This window comes from Sminthopsis crassicaudata, chromosome 1 (assembly GCF_048593235.1).
Source record: "Sminthopsis crassicaudata isolate SCR6 chromosome 1, ASM4859323v1, whole genome shotgun sequence".
NCBI lineage: Eukaryota > Metazoa > Chordata > Mammalia > Dasyuromorphia > Dasyuridae > Sminthopsis > Sminthopsis crassicaudata.
Genome location: NC_133617.1, coordinates 57,987,621 through 58,011,112, shown reverse-complemented (window position 1 = coordinate 58,011,112; position 23,492 = coordinate 57,987,621). Strand labels below are relative to the sequence as shown.

General features: G+C 37.8%; 1 protein-coding gene across 12 annotated transcripts in view; it reads left to right on the top strand.

Moving 5' to 3' along the window:
- MYO9B (myosin IXB) overlaps nucleotides 1-23,492 on the top strand; it is a 120,592-nt gene that overhangs the window by 80,998 nt on the left and 16,102 nt on the right. For all 12 annotated transcript variants that reach the window (XM_074305710.1, XM_074305719.1, XM_074305694.1 and 9 more), the window contains 14 exons: nucleotides 3,342-3,381; nucleotides 4,758-4,880; nucleotides 7,615-7,695; nucleotides 9,401-9,511; nucleotides 10,883-11,005; nucleotides 11,733-11,882; nucleotides 11,977-12,143; nucleotides 12,504-13,445; nucleotides 15,452-15,518; nucleotides 15,747-15,868; nucleotides 18,458-18,591; nucleotides 19,269-19,468; nucleotides 20,184-20,282; nucleotides 20,955-21,128. In XM_074305710.1, coding sequence (XP_074161811.1) covers nucleotides 3,342-3,381; nucleotides 4,758-4,880; nucleotides 7,615-7,695; nucleotides 9,401-9,511; nucleotides 10,883-11,005; nucleotides 11,733-11,882; nucleotides 11,977-12,143; nucleotides 12,504-13,445; nucleotides 15,452-15,518; nucleotides 15,747-15,868; nucleotides 18,458-18,591; nucleotides 19,269-19,468; nucleotides 20,184-20,282; nucleotides 20,955-21,128 — 2,533 coding nt within the window. The remainder of the gene's footprint in view (nucleotides 1-3,341; nucleotides 3,382-4,757; nucleotides 4,881-7,614; nucleotides 7,696-9,400; nucleotides 9,512-10,882; nucleotides 11,006-11,732; nucleotides 11,883-11,976; nucleotides 12,144-12,503; nucleotides 13,446-15,451; nucleotides 15,519-15,746; nucleotides 15,869-18,457; nucleotides 18,592-19,268; nucleotides 19,469-20,183; nucleotides 20,283-20,954; nucleotides 21,129-23,492) is intronic.

The window sequence follows — 23,492 nt, the reverse complement described above, 5'->3', positions numbered from 1 at the left end:
TGCTAACTGGTTTCCTAGATCACAAACCCCTTACACATTACATTTGTTTCACCCCAAGAATAGTCTCCTATCTTGTCTCTCGGCCTTTAGTTACTCTCCTCTCCAATTCATCCTTCACACGCCAATCTTCCATCCCACTTTCTTAATCCTATTGCCCTGCTAACAAACTTCAGTGATGGTGAAAATACAGATGGTGCTTAAGGCCTGATAGCCTGGCTCCAAACAACCCATAACTCCTCCCGTTCCCCTTTCTGACATCCCTTCTGTGCTTGTCTTCTATTGCCCAATGACCAGATCTTGACCTGCCTTCTCTCACCTCTCCTCCTTTGTGTAGATCCATTCAACAGCCTCTTACTAAATGTTAGCTATTTGATAGTCTTGAAAATAACAGACAAAAGCAGACTCTGACCCTGTAGAATTTACATTCTGTTATAACAATATATACATAGAAAAGTCAATATAAAATATGCATGAACTAGATAAAAGGTAATTTGGGGGCAGGAAGAAGGCTTCTAGCAACAGGGGAGATGAGAACAGGCTCCTTATAAATAGCACTTGGGCTGGTGATTCCATGAGATGGAAAAGAGGGAGTATATTTTGAACATGATGAAGAGCCTCACTCAAAAGAGAAGAAAGGATATTACGTACAGGGCAGATGAGCCAGCCCATGAAGTACTTTAGAGACATTTGGTGAAAGGAATCACAAACACAAGGGAGGTTGTCTTTTATCCTGGAAGCAAGAAGAAATGATTAGAGTTTCTTCAGCAGGAAAGTGACATGATCAGACCTCTCTTTTGGGAATATTTTTTGTCAGCTGTGGAAAGGTTGGTTTACAGAGGAGAGTGACTGTTAATAATCAATAGTTCACAGAAAAGATGATAATTAGGCTGAACTATGTTAGTAGCCCTGGAAGTGAAGAAAAGCAGACAGATGGGAAGAGAGAATGTAGAGGCATAACTTTAAAGTCAGCAGTTAATTGGCTCCAGTTGAGAGAGGAGGAAGAGTAGATGACTCTGAGGTTGCATGATGAAGGTTTGTGGTACCCTTAACAGAAAGAGCAAAGGTGGGAGATGGGCGTGAAAGATAATGAATTGAGATGCCTCCAGGATATCCAGTTAGAAATGCCTAGTATATACTTGATAATATCGGGGCAATTCAGAAGTTGAACTAAGGCTGACTTTATAGAACTGGTAGTCAGTTACATAGAGGTCATTGAATTTGCAAGCCCTGATAAAATCACTCGGAATATAAGCAGATAGAACAACCTTTCTAGAACAAAGATTGGGAATCAAAAGAGAACAGTGTTGAGAAAACAAGAGAAATTATCTAGTAGGGATGGGATGATCAGGAACATTAAATGCAGCAAAGAGGTCAAAAAGGGATTTGGCAACTCAGTGATTGTGAAGAACTTTGGCAAAAGCAGAGTAAGTTGAATGATGAAAAGGGCCTAATTTCAAGGGATTGAGAAATAAGGGGTTGGGGGGAAGAAAGCAAAATTGTTGAATATAGACATATTTTTTAGGAATTTGGTTGTGAAAATCGGGGGATCAGGATCCCCTCAAATTTTCATTTGAGGATGAAGTAAAAGTTTATTTTTCAAGAGTTCTTTTTATTTTTTAAAGGAGAAGGAAGATCTGGGTGTCAGTAAATAAAGGAGAGTGAAAACATTAAGGAGAGAAAAGAAATTGAAAGGGTGACTTGCCAAAGAAGATGGGAGAGGATAGGGATCAAGGGCACAAGCAGAAAGGTTGGAATAGCACCTCTTTCTTAGATTGGAGGAAATGGGGGAAGGGGTGATTTTAAGGTAATGTGATGTGTAGAACTGGAAAGAATTGAGTTGACAATAGATAGCCTCAGATTTTTCTTGTGAGTATAAGGTGAGGTGTTCTGCTGAGTGAGAGGATTAGAAGCATGCAGTATGTGATCTAAGAGAAAAGGTTTGGAACAAAGATGACGAGGAATGGGATAGACTGTTAATCAGGGAAAGGAGTAAATAAAAGATTAGCTGATGCCAGTGAGGGTCTTATTGAGATTGCCCATCATAATTTGTAGTGTCCCAGTCAGCATCTTGCTGTTCTTTGAGGCTCAGCTCAATTGAATTTTGTTCAATGATGTCTATCTTGATCCTCCTTCATGAGAAGAGAGCCCACCACTTTCCTTGAACCTTCTAACCATTCTTGTTTGACCTCGCCCAACTTGAATGAATTATTCATTCATATTTCACTATCTAAATAGATTGTAATTCCTAGAAGGGAAAGCACTGTGTTGCTTTTGTCTTTATACTTCCAGTGCTAATCATCAGGCCTTTTGCTATTTAATGAATGTTTATGGCCATTATGACATCTATTTCAAGAGACTTTTATTGTCTTAACCTGCATCTCAGTCCCATCTCAAATCCCCTCCCCCCAAAAAAACCCACAACAGTCTTAAATTCTTATAGTGCTAAATCTTAACATGCAGAGGGACCTTCCTTTTGTTGTTTCCCATTGCTGACCCCAAAGAAGCATCTCTAAATTACATGCAGAAATCCATGGATTCCAAGGGCTTTGTAATGTTTCCCCAATTTAATCCAACTGTGGCCCTCATCTTAATCTTAGTTCCTTAGAAGCTGATTTCTACTTATACTCATGTAATGAAATGAAAAAGAAAATTAGCTCCTGCCCTAGTAAAATGAAGCCACTTATTTCAAAATTAACCCAGAGGTCAGCACTTCATTTTCTAACCCCATACTGTAGCTTAGAACTAATTGACTTTTCCTCAGATAATGTTATGATCTAGTAGTATAATTATAAAGTTGGAACAGTTTCTCTCCTTCCCTAGCCTCTTCCTAGTGTCCTATAGCATGGTGTTTGTCTCTCCCTTACCCTCGTCACAGTATACCTTGTTTTATACTCCCATGTCATATGTTCTTTCTGTGTCCTTTTCATAAGTGTTAAATTCTTTATGATCCTTCAGCAAAATCTTCAACAGGCCACTTTTTATAGGTTAGAAAATTAAGCTAAGTTAGTCATTGGAACCTCCATTTGAAAAATATCAGTGGTCACAGACTAGATTCCCTTTCACTTTGCTAGTAGTTCTGCTCTCAGAATAGAAATTTATCTTTGGGCTCCAGAGTATATACATTATAACTTGATTAGCTAAATTAAATATTCACACATTTCCCCCCCTCCTCAGTATGATTTTTAAAGAATTTCTAAAATGAGTTGTTGCACTTGTTCTCTTCCTCTCTGGCTTTTTAGCTTGCCCTAGCTAACTTGCAAGGCATGGCTTGCTGAACTAACCCAAATATGAAAATCATGTACATTCAATTTCATGAAAACAAATTTTTGATATTTTAACAGGAAAAGTAAAGGTATCAAACAAAAGCAGATCATTCCAAAGGTAAACGTGTTCAACACATTTAAAGATGTCTTATTTTGCAAGTCGTGAAAATGCATCTCAACAGGTGGACATGTCTAAAGTAATATTACATAATAAATTATTTTCTTGGTTTTCAACTCTTTGTAGAAATGACTTATGTCTCACTTACTTAAGTTGTTTACATATGCAAAATAATATGGAATTCCTAAAACTTGTACTGAGAGCCCAGGCTTCTGAGTGAAAGAAGGGTAACATATATTTATTGAGAAAGTACCCACATTGATGAAGTCTCCGATTCTTGAAATATTGAATTGAAATCTCTATAAACATGACCAGACTATGTCTTGGACAAATCACTTAATTGCTGGATCTCAGTTTCCTCATATGTAAAATAAGAGCGATAATATGTTACAACATTACCAGATTGTTACAGAAGTGTTTTCTAAACATTAAATTACTGTATTTTTTGTTATGCTATTAAGGTGAATTGACATAACTTTGTAGCCTTCAAATGCTGTATGAATTATCAGGCAAGAAACAAGAATATTATTAACACTTCTGGTCAGCCAACTCAACAGAAACATGATAGAACAGAATATGTGACCAGAATAATTTAGTCTGCCACATAAGTAGGTTTTAATGAGATAAATCACTATAAAGAGAATAAGTTTTGTTATTACTTGGAATGGATCACAGAATTCTAGAAACTATATAATTATCAATCTGTGAGTAGCAAAACATCTTGATATAGAAGAAATAACTGCTTGTTTTTTGGGGTTTTTTGGGGTTTTTTTTTTTATCATTTAAAGCAGAAACTCTTGAAGTTTTTGGTCCTAAGCCCTGTTATGCTTTAAAAACTTTTGTTAGGTTCTTTCTTAAAATGGTTTTTGAGTATGCGGGTTATATCTATTGATATTTTCGGTTTAGAGATTAAAATATCTTAATATTATTATGAAAATAGTTTGACCTCATGAACTCCTTTAAAAGATCTCAAGATCTTTTTGTGGAATGCATTTGTGGGCCACATTTTGAATACTGCTGGTCTAAAAGGAAAAGAAATTATTTCATCCTTTGGACTAAAGGAAGGGAATGAAATACAAATCCCAGAGGATTTTTAAAAGGTCTCCCAAAATCAAAACTCCGTTCAGAATGAAATATTGTTTAAAATGCATTACAACAAATATACAGCTACGAGTTTACAAGTTGTAGTGATACTTAAGACCACACTTTAACTTTACCAAAGAACTCAGACAGTCCTTAGTGTTCATTAAGGTCAGGCTTGTGTATGAAATTCCTGTTTCATTTGTTATAGCTTTTTCAATTTTAGTGATGATACATTTCTGTTCAAGTGTCCAGGAAGTGCTGAGTGCACATCAGTCTCCATATTTCTATTTTAGAATTTGTTGGATTCCAAGTCTCTGAAGCTTATTGTTAGCATGACTCTCCACGACCGCACCACCAAGTCCCTTCTGCATTTGCATAAAAAGAAAAAACCTCCTAGCATCAGTGCCCAGTTCCAGGTAAGTAGAAAGGGAGAGACAAATGTGTAATGGAAGGGAAGAGTCAGGCTGGGAGAAAGCAGGGGTACATTTTGGATACCTGACTTTTCATTGTACTATCTGCTGTAACTTGGGAAATAACAGAGACAGACACACCCCCAAATAGGACAAAAGTGACTCACCTGTTGGAAGATTTAGTTAGATCATAGAATTCTAGCACTAGGAGATTCCATAATGGGACAGTTGAACTTCTTGACTGCTTTGCAGCAGAGGAATGATCCAACCATCCAGAATAAAGGTTCTTTGAGTTCTATATACTCATTTTTCATTAATTACCACCCTAGTTCAGCTTTATCACCTTTCTCCTTTCTCATTGGACTCTCTGCCTTCAGTCTTCTCTCTTCTATCCATTCCCCACTTGGCAACCAAAGTTCAAATCCAGCCCCAGACACATCATTGTCTGTGTGATCCTGAACAAGTTATTGAACCTTTGTTTGTCTCTGTTTTCTCAAATATAAAATAGAGATAAAAATAGCATGTAGCTCACAGAATTGTTTTGAGGATCAAATGAAATATATTTATTTCCATTGTACTTGGCACATAGTAGACACCATATAAATATCCCCTTCCCTTTTCCCTTTCATAAAGCATAGGTGTCTTTGATTGAAGTGTATAACACATAGTTAAGTGCTCAATAAATGCTTTTGATTGATCAGTCTAAAGCCTTCAATGCCATACTACACTCATATCTGTCTCTAGGCTACTTCTTCCAGGAAAAAAATGAAGTTACGAATTTGGCTTGGGGAAGTTTCATGTACTCCCTGATATTGGTGGGATCTTAAGTTATAGTCTCATACACTGCTGTCATGTATCTCTTGGGACTTAGCAAAATGTAGGCTGTGGGTAGACTCTCCAAAAACAAGGGCACTTTTTACTGGATTCTTAATCACATCCAAGAGAAATAAGATGGTATTTGTAGACTGTTACAGGATAGGCTCCACTAGTCACTCTCTGGAGAAACTCTGCAAATTCTTAATAAGCAACATGATTAGAGATGAAAACTTATCTCTGTATATCACTTTACAAGGCTGCCATTGCCAGTACAAAATTCTTTACTGCTATTCTTCTGGCTTTTATGAAAGCTACTGAAGTTAAAGTTATGCTCTAAAGAATTTTTAAAAAGAAATCCTAAATGCATTCAACAAAAAAGTTGTCCTTTTACAAATGAGACAGATAGCATGTAACATAGTAACTTTGATTTGTTTTGAATTTGCTGGAGAAATGCTTTACAGGGTGGTTGTTTTCAAAGCCTACAATTGACTGTTAAAGGAAGAACAGCTGTTCACAGCATTTGTGGTGGACTTTATAGCTGGGATTTTTGTGTGATTGTCTCTCATTCTGCTGATTCAATGGTACCTGTTAGGAAGTATGAAAAGGACAGATTTGTTTCATAAGTCCTGCTGCCTCCACACTAGGCCATTTGTAATCTCTACCTTGGCCTGGGCTATGATTGGCAACATTCTCTAGTCCTGGTCTTTGACCTAAGTTGCCTCTTTGCAGCCATTCTCTGTGATATACTGCCTACAGCTCTAGTCTCCAATGTAACTTTCATCTCCTGACTCCCTACTTTCCAACTCTAGATAGCTCTATGGGGTAGTTTCCTTCAGCAGAATCTAAGTTTCTTAAGATAGGAATTGTCTTTCTTGATTGATACCCTAATTTCATTAAGGTGGTTAAACTGTGACTCTGAGATTTCTCCATCCTCTTCTACCTGAGATGCCAGCATCTCTAAAGAAATTTGGACTATTCTAGATATATCAAAATCTTGGAATGAATCTCTGCTTATGTTGCTTAGTGCTGAGCAAAATGTTTAAAAAAAGAGAGAAAGAGAGAGAGAGAGAACACTTTTAACATATTTTTAACAGTATAGAAGGTTGTCTGTTTTTGATGTAATTAATCAATTGGGTCCTTGCCTGATAGAAAGATTTCAAATTTTAACTGTTGCAGGAAATCATCTATTTATAAGGGGATTTTAAAAAGTTATATAAAATTAATATATTCAAAAATTACAGAAAAAGAATTTTTAAGTATTCTAAGTAAAAATGGTTTTTTTTTTTAAATCATAACTAATAGCATACCAAACATTTCTAAGGCTTTAAAATTATTTCATTTGATTCTGACAACAGGGAGTTAGGTACTATTATTATAATACCCATTTTACAGTTAAGGAAACTGAGACAAACAGAGGTGACTTGCTCAGGATCACACAACTCATGTTTGAGGCCTTTCTGAGTCCAGGCCCATTGCTTTATCTACTGTACCACCTAGCTGCTTATCATTTGGCTTTTTTTTTTGGGGGGGGGGTGTTGTTTGTTTGTTTCATCATTTCTCTTCTTTCTGTTCCTACTAACACAGAATTATAGGTCACATTTAGGTTTTGTACATGCCATATTTACAGGAAAAAAACATGGCCTATATTCAGACTAGTGTGGGTATCTGAAGTCAGTAATCAAATCAAGAGACTGTAGCTATGCTTATAGACTATTCCAAGAAGAGGGCGAGAGGTAGAAAGTACCCATCTTTTTCTCTTTCTCTCTCTTCCCTTCCCTCACTTCTCTTCTTTTTCGCTTTTTAAAGAAAAAAATTAAAGATCTCTTGAATTATTGTCTAATTAGATTTCTACTTTTTTGTTGTTGTTTCATTTTTTTTTTATTTCTACTTTACTAAAAAAATTTCTGAATGATTTTCCCCCTAGGCCTCCCTTAATAAGTTGTTGGAGACTTTGAGTAAAGCTGAGCCATTCTTCATTCGATGCATTCGTTCTAATGCTGAGAAGGTAAGTAAAGGCTTCCAACCTTCTTAAGGTAGGGATATCCTTGATTAGAAATACTGAGTTGTCCACCTGTCATTACAATGTAACATCATTATTAAAAGTAAAGTTTTTATACACCTATTATAACAACTTGTGGGAAATTTGCCAGTTCTATATCTTGGGTCCAGGTGTAGGTTGAATCAAATCAAAATATTTAATGGAAAACTACATATGGGATGTGTGCTTATAAAATTACATTGCCAGAAGGAAGTTTAAGGTTAACTGGTCAAGCCCTCTCCTTTCTGGGCTAGTCAAAACCATCTAATCAGTTTGTTTTTAAGAATCTCTGGTCATGGTGATCATATAACTTCCTTCAGTCACTTTTCCAAGAGTCTCTATCTTCAAATACTCCTTTGACTAAGTGCCTGTTGTGCTTTTTTAACTTATTTTGGCATGGAGAATTGGTCAGAACTTTGCTTGAAGATGCTTGGTAAATTAGTTAAAATTTTCCAAGTTAAAAGGATATTTTTGAAATTTTATTCCTGTTTTATTGATCCAAAGCAATCCTAATAGATTGGACAGAAAATGCCATCTGCATCCAGAAAAAGTACCTAGGATTTTGAATGTAAATCAATCTGCAAAATAGCAAAAGTGCTATGTTCACTTTTTTTTTTTTTTCTCTCTCATGGCTTTTCCCTTTTGCTCTGATTTTTTTTTTCTCCTAACATGATTCATAAAGTAATGTGTATTAATGTTAGGATTACTAGGTGAGAACTCAGGTTGTCTCCAGGCAGTTGCTGTTAACTCTTGTCCAGAGAAGTGACTTCCCTTCCTGCAGAGAGCCGACTTCCCTTCCTGCAGAGAGCAGTGTCAAGCCAGATGTAGTGCAGAGTCTTCTCCTCTTTAACTCTTGTCCTTCTCCAGTCCAATCTCCTCTCCAGGCCCAATGTTGTCTCTTTTATCCTCCCAGAGAATGGGCGTGGGATAATGCAAGGGCTTCTGGGAAGAACCACTTCAGCCAATGAGCTTGCTCCTTCTATCAGGTCAACCTGAGTTCTCATCTTGTAATTGTCCAGACAACCTGAATTCTCACCTTGTCACTGTCCAGACAACCTGAGTTCTCACCTAGTAATCCTAACATATTAAGAATAAATAAATTTACTAGGAAAAAAAAGAATTTTTTTTTCCTGGAATTTATTTGTTCTAGGCTTTTCTCCACACTTCTCTTGCTTTTTTTCCATAAAATCCTTGACACTTAAAAAATAATCTTAAAAGTAAAATAATCCTCTCAGTGATAACTGAAGGACAAGCAAAATATTTTTTATAATTACCAAAATTATATGTGTTTACATGGTACCCTTTTTTTTTCTATTGAACCTTTTTTTAATTAAAGCTTTTTATTTTTTAAAACATATGCATGGATAATTCTTCAGCATTAACCTTTGCAAAACCTTGTGTTCTAATTTCCCACTCACACTCCTTCCCTTAGATGACAAGTAGTCTAGTATACGTTAAACATGGTAGAAATGTATGTTAAATCCAATAGATACATACATAGTTATGCAGTTATCTTGCTGCACAAGAAAAATCAAATCAAACTGGAAAATTAAATCTAAGAGGATTCAGGAATAAGAAGAAATTAATGTGGGAAGCCTACTTCTGACCAAATTGGTTAAGTAAAGTTTAGTAGTCCTGAATTCTTTTGAATTGTATTCTGTATTCTTTCCAGAAAGAGCTCTGCTTTGATGAAGAACTGGTTTTGCAGCAGTTAAGGTACACTGGAATGTTAGAAACTGTACGAATCCGGAGATCAGGTTACAGTGCCAAATATACCTTTCAGGTATTTAAATACACCTGCCATACTGAGCATTTGCAAACTTTGTTTTGTTTACCAATTGAGAGACATTAACTGCACACAAATAACACAGTGGGCATACTTTAAACTTAAGGAATCTTACATAACTTTTACTTGTCTTTGCTTCCATACTGCACAAACCAAGTTATTTCTACAGGAAATTTTCATAGAGTCAAAAACTTTGAGAGCTGGAGGAAAACTTTTGAGGTCATTCAATCTAACTCTTTCATTTTACAGAGTAGGAATCTGAGGCCCAGAAACCTGGTTTTGATTGCTTCGTATCCCACTCATTAGCAACAGAACTCAGAGCAGAACCCAGGACTTCTCATTGCTAGTCTTCTTGTGCACACAGTCACGATATTCTGCTGATTCCCTCTGTTTCACTTTGAGAAGCGTTGGCTTTAAAAATGTGTCTTGGCACTTTGTAATAATGTTTTTATTTCATCATTTATTTATACACATAAACAAAAACTGCTAATTTCAGTAGTTTCCCTACTGAATTATTCATTCTAAGGTCTCCATCCTTGAACAGCATTAAAATTCTCAAGATTTAGTGCTGAAATATCATCTTGTCCAACCCCTTTACTTTAAAAAGGAGGAAACATATGCAAGAGAAGCAAAATTACTTGCCCAGTACCACATAGAAATGTGGGATTTGAAATCAACCTTTCTGACTCCAAAGCTCACACTTTTATCCTGGATTATACTGCCAGTTTAAAAAACAAAACAAAAAAAAAAAAAAAAAACAATTTGGATTTAAGTTTTTATATATTGGAACAGTAATTTAAAGTGAGAGTTAACAGTTCAGGAACCAGCAGATACATTTTTCCTTTCAAAATGATAATTCACTATATCTCATTCTAGCAGAGCATGTGCATGATCTTATTAAAGGAAAACTAGTCTTGAGGAATTAATAGATGTGGATTCTAGGACTGCCTCTGCACATAATTTGATCTGAAAATTCACTTCACCATTATGTGCCTTACCCTCCTTCTTTCTAAAAGGAAAGTAAGTGCTCCAAGTTTCTCACACAACTGTGAAGATCAGATCAGTTCATAAATGGAAGAGGCTTTGAAAAATGCTCAAGAAGACTAATGTAGGAGTAGTTTAAAAGAAAAAGATATATCAGCTGAGCTATTCTAATAATACATAGTTGCATTATGATCTTAAAACAGATTTCTTAAATGAAAAAATATTTAAATGATATGCCTAATGCCTAATCTTATAGAGCAAAATAATAGTTTCTACAAACTACCCTAAGTTGGATATAAAGATAAAGAAATTATTTACATGTGCACTTTTTCGATTGATGTAAAAACTCAAATAATTACCTTTTGCTTTATCTAAATTCCTTAGGATTTCACCGATCAGTTCCAAGTATTACTACCCAAAAATGCTAAACCTTCAAAGGAGATGATATCTGCTCTGCTAGAGAAGATGGGCATGGACAAGAAAAACTACCAAATAGGAAAAACTAAGGTCTGTTCAGTATTTTCTGACTCTTTGGAAAACCCAAGGCCTTCTCTTTTTTACTTTAAATTTGTGAACTCCCTTTTTCTCAGGAGTATAGGGCACTCTTATTCCCAGATTGTCAGGAATCAGATCAAAAGTACACATTTATTATAAAATTGAGTTTTTGGTAGAAATTTAGTCCCCTGGGATTTGAAAAAATTTTTACTTTTTCTTTCAAAAAGCTATCTTTCACTTGTGATTTACATGTTCTTGTTTGGGGATTTCTTTGAAAATTTACTCAGTACTTATCTCATTTGCTGTCTTATTTTTAAAATAAGCAAACTGATGATATCTTCAGCTTGCCATTTGACTTTACTTAATGCCTTTTTAATCATTTTTGCATACCTGCTTTCTGTAGGGTATAGTTTATTGAAATTAAGGTGGAATTTTCGCTTTAAATTTCTCTGGTTGAACTTTCTAACCCTGGAAGCTTGCCTATATAGAAAACTGCCTCTGTAAACTTAAGGAAAGGTAGAGTTTTCTTTTTTTTCTTTTTTTTTTTTTTTTTTTTCTGAGGCTAGGGTTAAGTGACTTGCCCAGGGTCACACAGCTAGGAAGTGTTAAGTGTCTGAGGGCATATTTGAACTCGGATCCTCCTGAATTCAGGGCTGGTGCTCTATCCATTGTGCCACCTAGCTGCCCCCCTAGAGTTTTCAATAGGAAAAGCTCAATTTAGTATTCTCTTCTGGATTAGGTATTTATGAAGGAAACTGAGCGACAGATTTTACAGGAGACACTTCACAAAGAAGTAATTCGGAAAATTATTCTACTTCAAAGCTGGACGCGAATGGTTTTAGAAAGAAGACATTTCCTCCAAGTGAAGCAAGCAGCCATCACCATTCAGGTCCTTTTCTTTAAAGATAAGAAACTGGTATCTTTTTACAGGTCTGATCCAGTCCACATCAATGGTTACTTCTCTCACTACTTGAATTTTGTAGGCATTTTGGCGTTCTTACCGAGTTAGGAGGACTCTGGCAAAAGCTGAAGCAGCCGTTTACATTCAGGCAATTTGGAGAGGATACCAACAGCGGAAGGCCTTCCAGAGGCTAAAGCATAGTACTCTTCTCCTGCAGACTGCAGGCAGAGGATACCTACAGAGACGATGGTAAATACAACTTGAAATTGTGTGTGTGTGTGTGTGTGTGTGTGTGTGTGTGTGTGTGTGTGTGTGTGTGTGTGTGTACAGTTTTAAAAGGCCTTGAAAACATTAAACTTAATGAAGTTATATTTTTATTCTTGCTATTAATGTCATCAGTCCTTTTATGAAGGAAAAGATTCCCTTTCTTCTGACTTGGACTTGGGGGCATGAAGCTGGACAGGTCACAGTTCCTGAAAGCCAAAATTAAGGAGGAGCATGCCAGCAGTTGAATAGTACAGACTTTGGTTCAAACAGCAGTGAGTCAAGTCTTTGGAGATCTCTGTCTTCATATGTCTTTCTGAAGCTTTTTTTTCCCCCTTTTAACAGCTTTGGCCAGATGGTTTTAGAAAAGAAGAGGGCTGAGGAAAAGAAAAGGGAAATGCAGCAGGCAATGGAGAAAGAAAAAGAAGAAACTGGATCCCCCAAGGCAGAGAACAGGGAGCCAGTGCCCAAGGAGGAAACTGTCACATCAGAGACAGAGCTGACTTCAGTTTCTGTCCCAGAGCATCAGCTGCATGAAACACACACAACAGAAGATGAGAAACATAATTTACAGAGAGAAAAAGAAAACCAGAATACTGAGAAGACTCTTCCTTCCCAGAAAAATCTCATAGAAAGTCATGAAAAGAGTACAAGTAGCCGAGAAAAGCGTGAATCACGACGGCAAAGGGGTCTTGAACATGTAAAACTACAGAATAAACACATACTGTCCTGCAAGGAAGACGGCAGTATCAGAGAGCCTCCGGGAAAGACAGTGCAGGAACAAAATGAATATTGGCAAGAAAGTATTTTTCAAAGTAAAAAAGAAGAGAAAGTCCTTTCAGATATAAAGTCTCTTGATGAAATAATGGGCAAGGAAAATTTACAGAGGAAAAAATCAACAGAATTAAAGCAGGAATTTTCAATTAATCAGGCTGAGTCTAAGAAAATGGAAGAAAACCAGAAGCTGCAGCAAAAAGGAAGTCAGAGTTACAGTAATCTTGAAAGGCCATCCACTCTTCCCCTAAACAACAAGGTTACCAAAGGTGCCTCTGAGCCACCCCAAGATAAACACAGGCCAAGCACTGGCCAAAAAATAAATGAAGGGCCAGAGAGTCCTCCCGCTTCCCAGATCCAGAGATACCGAGAAACTGATTGTGAACGATTGTCTGTTATGGTAGAGTCTTGGAGAGGAAAGAAAATGATAACTGCCAGCAGCACAATGCTGAGCCAGTCCCTGGACCTGAGTGAGAAATACAGAACTGTCGGGTCACCCCTGACACCAGGAGAGTAAGTAAAGATGTGTATGTGTTCAAGGCAAAAGCTCTGAAAGATCCAGTTCAGTTCAGCACTTCTTCCTCATCTGCTAGTGTAAAGAGCCCCCTCCTGCCCATGTAGAATTTGCAGTTATCCCAAGACCCCTGCAGAGGCCTTGCCATCTGCCCTGATGCTAGCCCGGAAGATTTTCAAGGTCTGGCACTTTCTTACTCTTTGTATCCCTAGTGTTTTGCACATCATCAGGACTTTTTCAGGCTCTTTATGGCTTTAAAGTACAAGAATTCATGAGAGGTTCAAACCTAGGACCAGGAGAGGAATCAGAAGGCTCCATGGAAGTGGTTACATTTGGGCTGGACCTTTTATAGGCTAAGACTATTTCAGCAGCAGAGGTGCAAGGAGAGAGCACTCCAGGCCTGGAGATCGTGGGGGAGATCTTCAAGGTGGTCTAGGCCATCCCATCCTTGTCTAGATAAGGAAGTGTAAGGCCCCGGATGATTTCATAACCCCCTTCCTGAGGCTGCAGAGCCAGGAAAGGGCAGAACTAGAACTTGTAGACAAGCCTCCACCACTTACTTGGCTATTCCTTCCACTGCAGAAGGAGTGAAGTCAAGACCCTCGGGCAAAGCACAGGGAGCCCTGCCAGAGCATGAGCTGTTGTGAGAGCTTGTGAAAGACCTGCAGTGTGAGGCAAAGAACTTAAATGGGGTGGGGGGTAGAGGGGGAGCCTGAGCAGATGTCATAAACAGATAATGAAAAGTTTAATTTGGCTCATCCCACAAGAAGCCACAACCTATGTGAAGGAAAGGGGAAGGACTGAACTTGTAGACTATGGACATGTAGACTAAGGACAGCGATAGTAAGGTAAATTATTCATTCAGTAAAGACATATTCATTCTCTACCATGCCTAAGATCAGTGTGAAGTAGAGAAAGGATTCAGCATCTTTAGGTATAGTCTCTACTCTGCAAAAGTCATCAATCTAGTTCAACAAGCAAAGAAAGCAAAGAACAGTGAGAAGACAAAGTGATATTACAAGAATAACATGAGAAACAGATCTATATTGGGGAAGCTAAGAATTAGAAAATCAGTTCAGCAACCAGGGAGCTCAAAATCAGATTCTCAGAGCCGGTCAGAATTCCAGTAGAGTGAAAAGCTAGGAGCAAAAAGGATGCATCGTGACTCAGAATAGAAAAGCCTGGAGTGGGTTAGCTACTCGGGAGCATGAACACCTCTTGATGAACTCATGAAAGTGTCTACTGAGGCACAGCAAGGTTGTAATCAACCTTAAAGGAGTATCTGCACAAATGAAATTCTAGATTCTAGAGTATTTAAGTCAATGCTAAGACTAGTGTTTGTTAAATGCCCACTGTCTAACAAACACAGTGCTAATCGCAAAGCAAAAAACAGCCCCTACTCTCAAGAAACTCGTAATATCATAAAGAGTTTATGTTAATTTCAAAGCACTTTGTATACATTATATTTCATTAGATCCTCCCAGCATCTCTATAAGCTTGGTAGTATAATTATTATTATCTCTACTTTATAGACAAAGAAATTTAAGCTCAGAGAGATCACCTAGCCAGTAAATGGTGGTACCAGGTCAAATTCAAATTCATTCCTCCTGATTCCATCTCCAGTATTTTTTCCCCTATACATCTTACTGGGAAAGAATTTCTCATTTCTGGAAAGACCAAGACAACTTTCCTGTAGATAACTTTCCTCTAGAGCAGAGAGACACAGAAGGTGAGGTAGTAGATAGAGCACCGGGCCTGGAATCAGGAGGGATCATTTTTCCAAGTTTAAACCTGACTTCAGATACTTACTAAATGTGTCACCCGGGGCAAGTCACTTCACCCTATTTGCTTCAGTTTCCTCATCTGTAAAGTGATCTGGAGTCTTTTTGCCAAGAACACCCCAAATGTCACAGAAAGTTGAACAGGACTGAAATTGCTGATCAGCAAGAGCAGATAAATGCTTGTAAATCTGTTTCATAACAGTTATCCTTTTGTAATCTTTCAGAGAACGAGGATTTTCTTTATCATTGAGTGATGTTGATAAACTAGTTCCTTCATCTACCAAGAATCAGGTAGGATCTCCCTGGAAATCATTAAAAGCCTGCAATTCTGTCCTCCTGTGAATTCCTGACTACGCTGCCCTTGTTCCCACCAAAAAAAAAAAAAAAAAAGTTTAAAGTGTAACTGACATTGTTTTTCAAATGAGTGATGGTTCCTTATAATCTGAGTGATCTAGTGAAAATGAACATGAAGTCTATGTATTGTACACCTTCCCTGACAGTCCTGTTTATCTGCTGCAGGTGTCTGCAGAAGTGGTGGATGGCAGCAAGCTCTCCAAGAAGCAGACTACCTTGAGAAAGAAGCCAGGGGAGCAGTCTGCCCATAGTGACGGCCTATCCCCAAGCCAGCAGGCCGACTCCAAGTATGTGCTCGTGTTCACCAAAGGAGAGGGTAGACCTTGACATGGCGGGGCTGGCATATCTGCCCCACTCAAGCTGCTGCAGGGCTGAACATTCTCCTGATGGGAATCCCCTTAAAATGGACATGTTAACCCTGTTCAGGTTAACAGATATTCATTCATCATAGCTTATCCCCACGAAGGTGTACCAACCACTTCACAAACTTCATCTTATCTGATCTTCAGACTAACCTATAAAATAGCTTCTAGTTTAATCTCATGTTTATGTAATACACTTTTAAGTTTACAAAGCACTTTCCTCTTCATAACTTTATGGTACAGGTAATATAATAGTGTAGCCACATTTTGTAAAAAAGAAAACTGACTTACTTCAGAATTTGAACCTGTGTCTCCTGGCTCTATGGTCAGCACTTCTGAGTTGCCTTTCATTTATTAGCAGGCTGAGGCAGGCATACACATGATTATTCTATGTTAAAAGGAGATGAGTATGGTGATCCAGGAGGGAGCTGAGAAGAATGGAAGAAGAAGATATAGGGCCAGCAGTAGCTAGGATGAAGGCAGGACTGTGCACAAAGGCATGGGGGTGAGGGAAAACAGGAGGAGATGGGCTCTGGGTACTCCATTGGTGGCAGGAGGCTTTTGAGAAGAAGTACTTCTCTGCCCATGTTGGGCCACACTGAGTCAGCCTGTGCCTTCATGGGTGCAGAGGACCACCAGGGAGAAACTTCCTCTGCCAAGGCAGGGCAGCACCCACTCTGGGAGAGTGATCTGGAGCCCCAAAACCTGACTCACTTGCTCAGGGTCACTTAGCCCAAACAGGAACTGATCCTCATCTTTTTTGGTCTCTGTTTGGCTAGAACAGAGGATGCAAAAGAGTACGGGGTAAACTGGAAAAGGGAAATAGAACCCACATTCCAGAGCAAAATAACATTATGCTGCTATTTTGGTTCAGATGGAAAGATTAGGCAGGGCAGAGGAATGTTACCAAAGTTGACCACCAGTTGGATATGGAGAATGAGGTTGATGTCTGAGGCCTAACTGATGAGGAAAATAATGGTGCTTTCAACAGAAACAGGAATGCTAGGAGGAGGGGCAGGTTTCATAGTGCAAAGATTGAATTCCTTTTTACACTTGTGCAGTTTGTGGTAGCAAGCCATCCAGGTGGGTATATTAGCAGATCATTTGTTAAAAGGATGCTTTGGAGGTTGTGGATCTAGGGAAAGGTTGGAGGAAGAGATTAAGAGTAGATAACCAACTATATAGAAGTGATATTTAAAATGGATAAGATCATTGAGGGATTCCAACCCTAGAAAAAAGACTAGCAAAAGAGATCCTTAGAGAAAGGATATTCAGAAAGAGGAGATAGATAAGAAAAGAAGGGCAGCATCTTCTGAGGAAGGTAGTTGGGATTGGTAGTGTCAAATTATACCAAAAAATTGAGAAGAACTTGGAAAAGCCATTTGTTTGTGGACTATAGAAAAGTGACAGTTTGCAGAAGATTTCAGACATTTAAGAAAGTGTGAGTGGTGAGGTAGAATCAGCTGGTATATGTTCCTCTCTAGAATTTTGGTAGTGAAAGGTTAATAACCACAGAGCAGAGTTTGGGGGTTAGGAGCATATCAAGGATAACTGCCATTAGGAAAGGGATATAGAGGAGCCAGTGGGGGAAGAAAGAGAGAGGCTGAAGCTGAAAGAGTGAATGGCAGTATTTTCTTGGAAGGGATGGTGTACTTATCAGAGAGAAACAGAATAACAGGTTTTGAGCTACTCCAGGAGGAGATGAGTGAGCCTCAATCTCAGCAGTGAAGTTAGGAAGCTAGAGCTCCTTTTGTCATGTTAAAGCAGAGAATCACCAGCTGTTGGGAGATGAGACAGCACAGTTTTGATTAAGGGATTGAGAGGTTAGGAAAGGCCTAAGAGCAAGTATCAGGCTGGGAGGACAGTACAGTGAGAGTCCTCCAGCCAGGTGAAGGTAGCAAGAGGCTGTCATCTAACCACCCTTAACCTGAATGCTTCAGCTTTAAAAAACCTATTCTCTCCCCTATGAGGAAGGAACTACCAGAATTATTGTCACCATTTGATAGGAAGAAACAGATTCAACAGGGTTGGTTGAATTCTTCAAAGTCACATGGGTAGCAAGACCTCATCCATATCTTCCCACACTCTCTCTTAGGCCAGCCATGGTTTCATGCCATATTTTAAGACCCCCACTTTGTTTAGAGAAAATATTGAAATAAAGATCCTCTTGAATGGAGGAAAATTAGCATAAAGGAAATTTATACAAAAACAGTAGTTTACTGCTTTTTTTTTTCCTTTTGAAGACTTTTTTACTAACACTACTTTTTAAAAATGTTCTCAAGAGATTCTTACAGTCTTAGGGAAGTTTTCAACAAGGTTCATTTCCTGTAGAATAGTTTACTAAGGGCATAGGAAATCTGTATTTATTGTTTAAGATATTTATATATTATTGGTAGTAAAATAGCCAGATGTCTTCCTTTTTTCATTTTATGCCATCTAATCAGGGCCTAAAAAAATCTAAACATGTTTACATTGCACACAATTAAGCAGATTTACTCACACTTTTTCCCTTAGATCCACATTTAAGTGGCTGTTCATGCCTAAAAATAAAGATAAGAAGTATAACATAGAGGGAACAGAAGAAATGGAGACTGCTACACCTGTCCCTGCGATGTTGGAAGCCGTAGCTTCAAAAAGAAATTCAGAAAGTGAGTTGTCTATATAATGATTACTCTTAAGTATAGGAATGCAACTCAACTATGAAACTATGTAGCAAAGTCACCATATCTGGAGAATGATAAAATTAATATAAGAGAATATTAATGGGTAACAAGAAATGACCAGTATAAGAACTTAAGAGAAAAGAAGGAAAGGTTTATATGAATTGATGTTAAGCAAGATCAGTCAAACAGAGTAGTTCTCGATCACTACTGGAAATGGAATGGAAGTAGAATTCCAAGACATAGAGAAAAGCAGAAAAGGGTTCTCCCTCTTCCCTCATGGTAAAGAGCTAGAGGACCGTGAGGACTGTTGGGAGGATGGATGTAAAATGTTTTGCAAATCAAAATACTATATAAATGTTGGCTTTTGTTAGATGGTGTCATTGTATCATGTGCGTTTGCTCGGGTATTTTTCTGTCATAAGGGAGGGTTCAGACAGGATCAAGGGTTGAAGTGATGGAACTAAAAACAAGACATACAAAAACTCTTTTGCAAAATGTCACAATGGTTTCAGGATCAGAGTCCTTGTGTGCACCATTAAATTATCTGAAGTGACATTTTAGAAGCTTGAGGGATTAAAGTTTAGGCTTATGCTTTATAAATGGCCCCCTGTAATGCTTCCCTGTTTCATGCACTTAATGCTGTAGAATTGTTCCTTTCCCTAGCATCATCAGGATATCAGAACCGCCCACACACAGCAGAGCGAGACCGTCCTGTGAAAGAGCCAGGCAGCAAAGCAAAGAAGAATCGAAACATTAAAATTGGTAAAATCACAACAGTGTCTGAGAAGTGGAGAGAATCTGTATTCCGGAAAATAACAAATGCCAATGAACTGAAATACCTTGATGAGTTCCTTTTGAACAAGGTGAGATGTTCAAGCAGAGAACTTTAGTAACTGCTATGAAGCATTCTAGTAATAGCTATGTCTAGTAGGGAACCAAAAAAAAAAAAATTAACTTTTTCCTGATCGTGTGTGAAATATTGAAGTCTTTGAAAACTTCTTGCAAAGCACAAGCCCTAACAAGTCTTACAGCTAGAAAGGCTTCTATCTTGGGACCAACAACAGGGTATTTTTGCCCTCCCTTTGAGGACCAGTTCAGCTCAGGTGACCCTGACAGTAACTAATTAAACTGTCCACCAAGATGTCAGGTTGTTTACAGATGCTTGTAGTATTTATGAAGGCATCTACTGGGGGACAAAGAGAAAACTTAATGAAAAGGCATAGAAGGCTTCCCATACCAAAGACTTCTTAAGTTGATAATTGCTCATTGTCATCTAAAAGGCTAAGAAACTGGAAGAACTGTTCTTCTCAACATTACAAGTCTTAGGACCTGGCAGAAGATAGAGAGTAAGGAGTGGAAAGAAGAAAAAAAAAAAAAAAAAATTCACCTACTACCAGGGAGAAAATGACAGAGCATAACTGAAGACCATACTTAGTTAAGCAGATAAATCCTTATAATGAATATTGAACTTGCTTTGTAGCCTGTAATTCCCCAGTAAATTACAAATTTTCCATAAACCAATTATAGCATTGTCTTAAAAGAAAAAAATTAATTATTTTATATATTTTTGCCTGTTAGATAAATGACTTGCGCTCTCAGAAGACTCCCATCGAAAGTTTATTTATTGAAGCCACAGAAAAGTTTAGAAGCAATATCAAGACTATGTATTCTGCTCCAGTAAGTAACTTTTTTTTTTCTCTTTAACTTAATATAGGAGTGTGCGCTATGTGTAAGAGGGGTGGGAGACGAGAATACAGATGTGAAGAAGACCTAGCCCTACCTTCATAGAGCTGTCAGTTTTGTAGAGTGGATATGAGACACACACAAATAATCATAATGCAGAATTCAATGTAGGAAAGGTGCAAAGTGTGATAGTGAGATTATTGTCCCTGGGGCCTGTATTGGTTCCCCCAGCAAATGATGTCCATAAAGGATGAATACAATTTCAGCAGGCAGAGAAAAGGCCGCAGCAACATGATGTTTTAGAAAGAACACCAGGCTTGAGTTAAAGTACTTGGGTTTAGGGCCCATCTCAACTTATAGGTCTAACACCTACTTTCCCTGAGCCTACCTGTCCTTATTTGTAAAGTGAAGGAAGTGGACCAAATGATCTCTGAGGCCCCTCTCCAGCCTAAATGCTGCCCTTCTGGAGAAGGGAGGCTGTGAGAGTAAAGAAAGCATGACCCACTATAGGTATGAAGGTAGGAGAACATGGTTCATGTGTGGGGAAGTTCACAAGCATTTCCAGTACTGGAGTATTTATATTTAACTGATTATTTGTTGTGAAATAATAGAAAATATGGAACATGTTAATGTGCTTATACTTTAAATTTTACTTTTTAATACTAGAATGGAAAAATTCATGTTGGCTATAAGGATCTGATGGAGAACTACCAGATTGTAGTAAACAACCTGGCAATGGAAAAAGGAGAAAAGGACACAAATCTGGTCCTAAATCTATTTCAATCCCTTCTTGATGAGTTCACTAGAGGATACACAAAAAATGATTTTGAACTACCAAAGGTAGGTCTTGTGACCCAGCCCCTGAAATCTTTTGTCTCTTTCTCTCATTCATTTATAAATCTGAATACTTAAAAATTCTAACACACCTCTGCTAATTCTAATTTATATATATATATGCATGTAATACAGTATTCAGCATGATTTGGGAAGAGAGAGAGAACAGTTCTGCAAATAGAAATGATAAAACCAAGGATTTCACTTCTAGCAAGTAGATGGTAGGGTTCTCTCCTTAGCAGTGACATGCAGAGAGTACACAGTGAATTTCTGCTGTGCAAGTAACTGTTACCTACACTCACGGTACATGCCAGTCTCTCTTAACAACAGAGGATAAATGGCTTTCCATGTTATCCAAGTTCTTTTTTAAAAGGAAGTGTTGGGGCAGCTAGGTGGCACAGTGGCTAGAGCACCAGCCCTGAAGTCAAAAGGACCTGAGTTCAAATTTGCCTTAGATACTCAACATTTCCCGGCTGTGTGATCTGGGTGAGTCAACCAATTGGTGTTCGGTTTTTAAATAAAAAAAGAAGAAGAAGAAGTAATGATTTCCATGTGGAAACAAAGACAATAGATCTGAATAAATAAATGAGGAACCTGACAAACTATAGAGAAAAGAAAGGACAACACATGGAATTATGTAACAGTTCTTTTTGGGGGTCCTCTCAAAGAAGAGAAATGTTATAAACCCAGATGTGCTGCGAGCCAGAGACATCATCCAGTTAAGCAGTCAAGTCTAGTGGTGGCAACTAAATGACTTCATAATAAAAATGGAGAAGTTTTCTGCCTTCCCAAAATAAGTATCAATGATGTCATAGAGAAATTCAGGAGACAAAGTGCTGCCATTCACCCTTGAGTACAAATGTTATCATTAGGGGCAGCTAGGTGGATAGAGTACCAGCCCTGAATTCAGAAGGACCTGAGTTCAAATCTGGTCTCAGACACTTTAACACTTCCTAGCTGTGTGACCCTGGGCAAGTCACTTAACCCCAGCCTCAGAAAAAGAAAAATTAAATAAATAAATAAACAAATGTTACCATTAAAAGGAATCCAGAAAGTGTTTCTGAAGATAAGTTTTAGAGAAGAAACTGGAACTCTTACGGGCACATATGGTATTTTCATCACACCGCCAGTCAATAAAAAGAGATTCTTCGAAAGAGAAACAGAATTGGAAATTGAGTAGCTGATAAAAAAAAAAAAAAACCTAGGATCTAAGTACAAGGTTCAGATTTATAGACCATAACTTAAAATAGAAGAATTGATGGGTTCCTGGCTAGTCCTGAAGAGCATTGATAAGAATGTGTTTGCCCAGAATCTTTTAAGTCTGATCTCAAAGTCTTTCCCTCTAAATTAAGAAGGAAGGTTAAAGTAACTGTATGTATCAAGATAAAGACCATAGGAGACTAGCTATAACATAGGAAGAACAGCAGTAGAGGAGACTTTAAATGTCTAGAAGACAGAATCTAGGAAAGGGACTGGTGATAAAAACCCGTTTCCTCACATCTGTACTCAAATATATAAAAGTGTGGCTCACAAGCAAAACAAACTTACATAAGGATGTGAATTTGACTTCAGACATATCACTGAAAATTATCACTGGAATGTGGCCCTGAAAGATGGCATATTCCTGTTCAGGTTTGGTTTGGTTTTTAAAGAGAAGACAGGGTCACAAAGAAAGAGACACTATATATTAAGATAGGTCCATATGAAGAAATCCAGGAACTAGAGAGCATTTGTGTAAAATTATAGAGGAGCATTATCCTCAGGGTGTACTTCAGACCTCATGGGGAGAAGAAGCAATAGAGAAGGCATTTGGAAAGTAGATCATAAAAGCTTGATACAGGTATGCTAAAAAGTGATGGAAGGTTTCAGTTATCTGGATATCTGCTTGAGCTTATCCTTTGCCCAGGGTAACTAATAATTTCTTGACTTGTTCTAATGATAATTTCATCTTTCAAAAAAAGTGGAAAAATCAACAAGTAAGGATTTATATTCTGAATTGGATTCTTGTCAGGAAGAAGCATTTGTTTGCTGGGATGGAAACTGGAGGGGGAAAGAAGGGAGAATTCCATTTCCATTCTAAAATTAGTGATAGAGAAAAAGAAGAAATGATTTTAATCTGAGCAGATTTCAGAGTGTTCTGGAAAAGGATAGGTGGAATCCTGGAAACTGAGGTTTTCCAGGGGGAAGTCAACCCAGGAGGAAAGGTCTCAAGAATTAAAATTCTGAAGATATGAAGAAATAATTCCAATGACAAGAAAAAAGAGAGAATTGTCCAAAGAGACTGATTTCAATGCTTAGGAAACTAATTAATCAGATTCATTTTTTAAAAAATAAAAGCATACATAGATTGTGAAGAATGGTAGGGCCTTA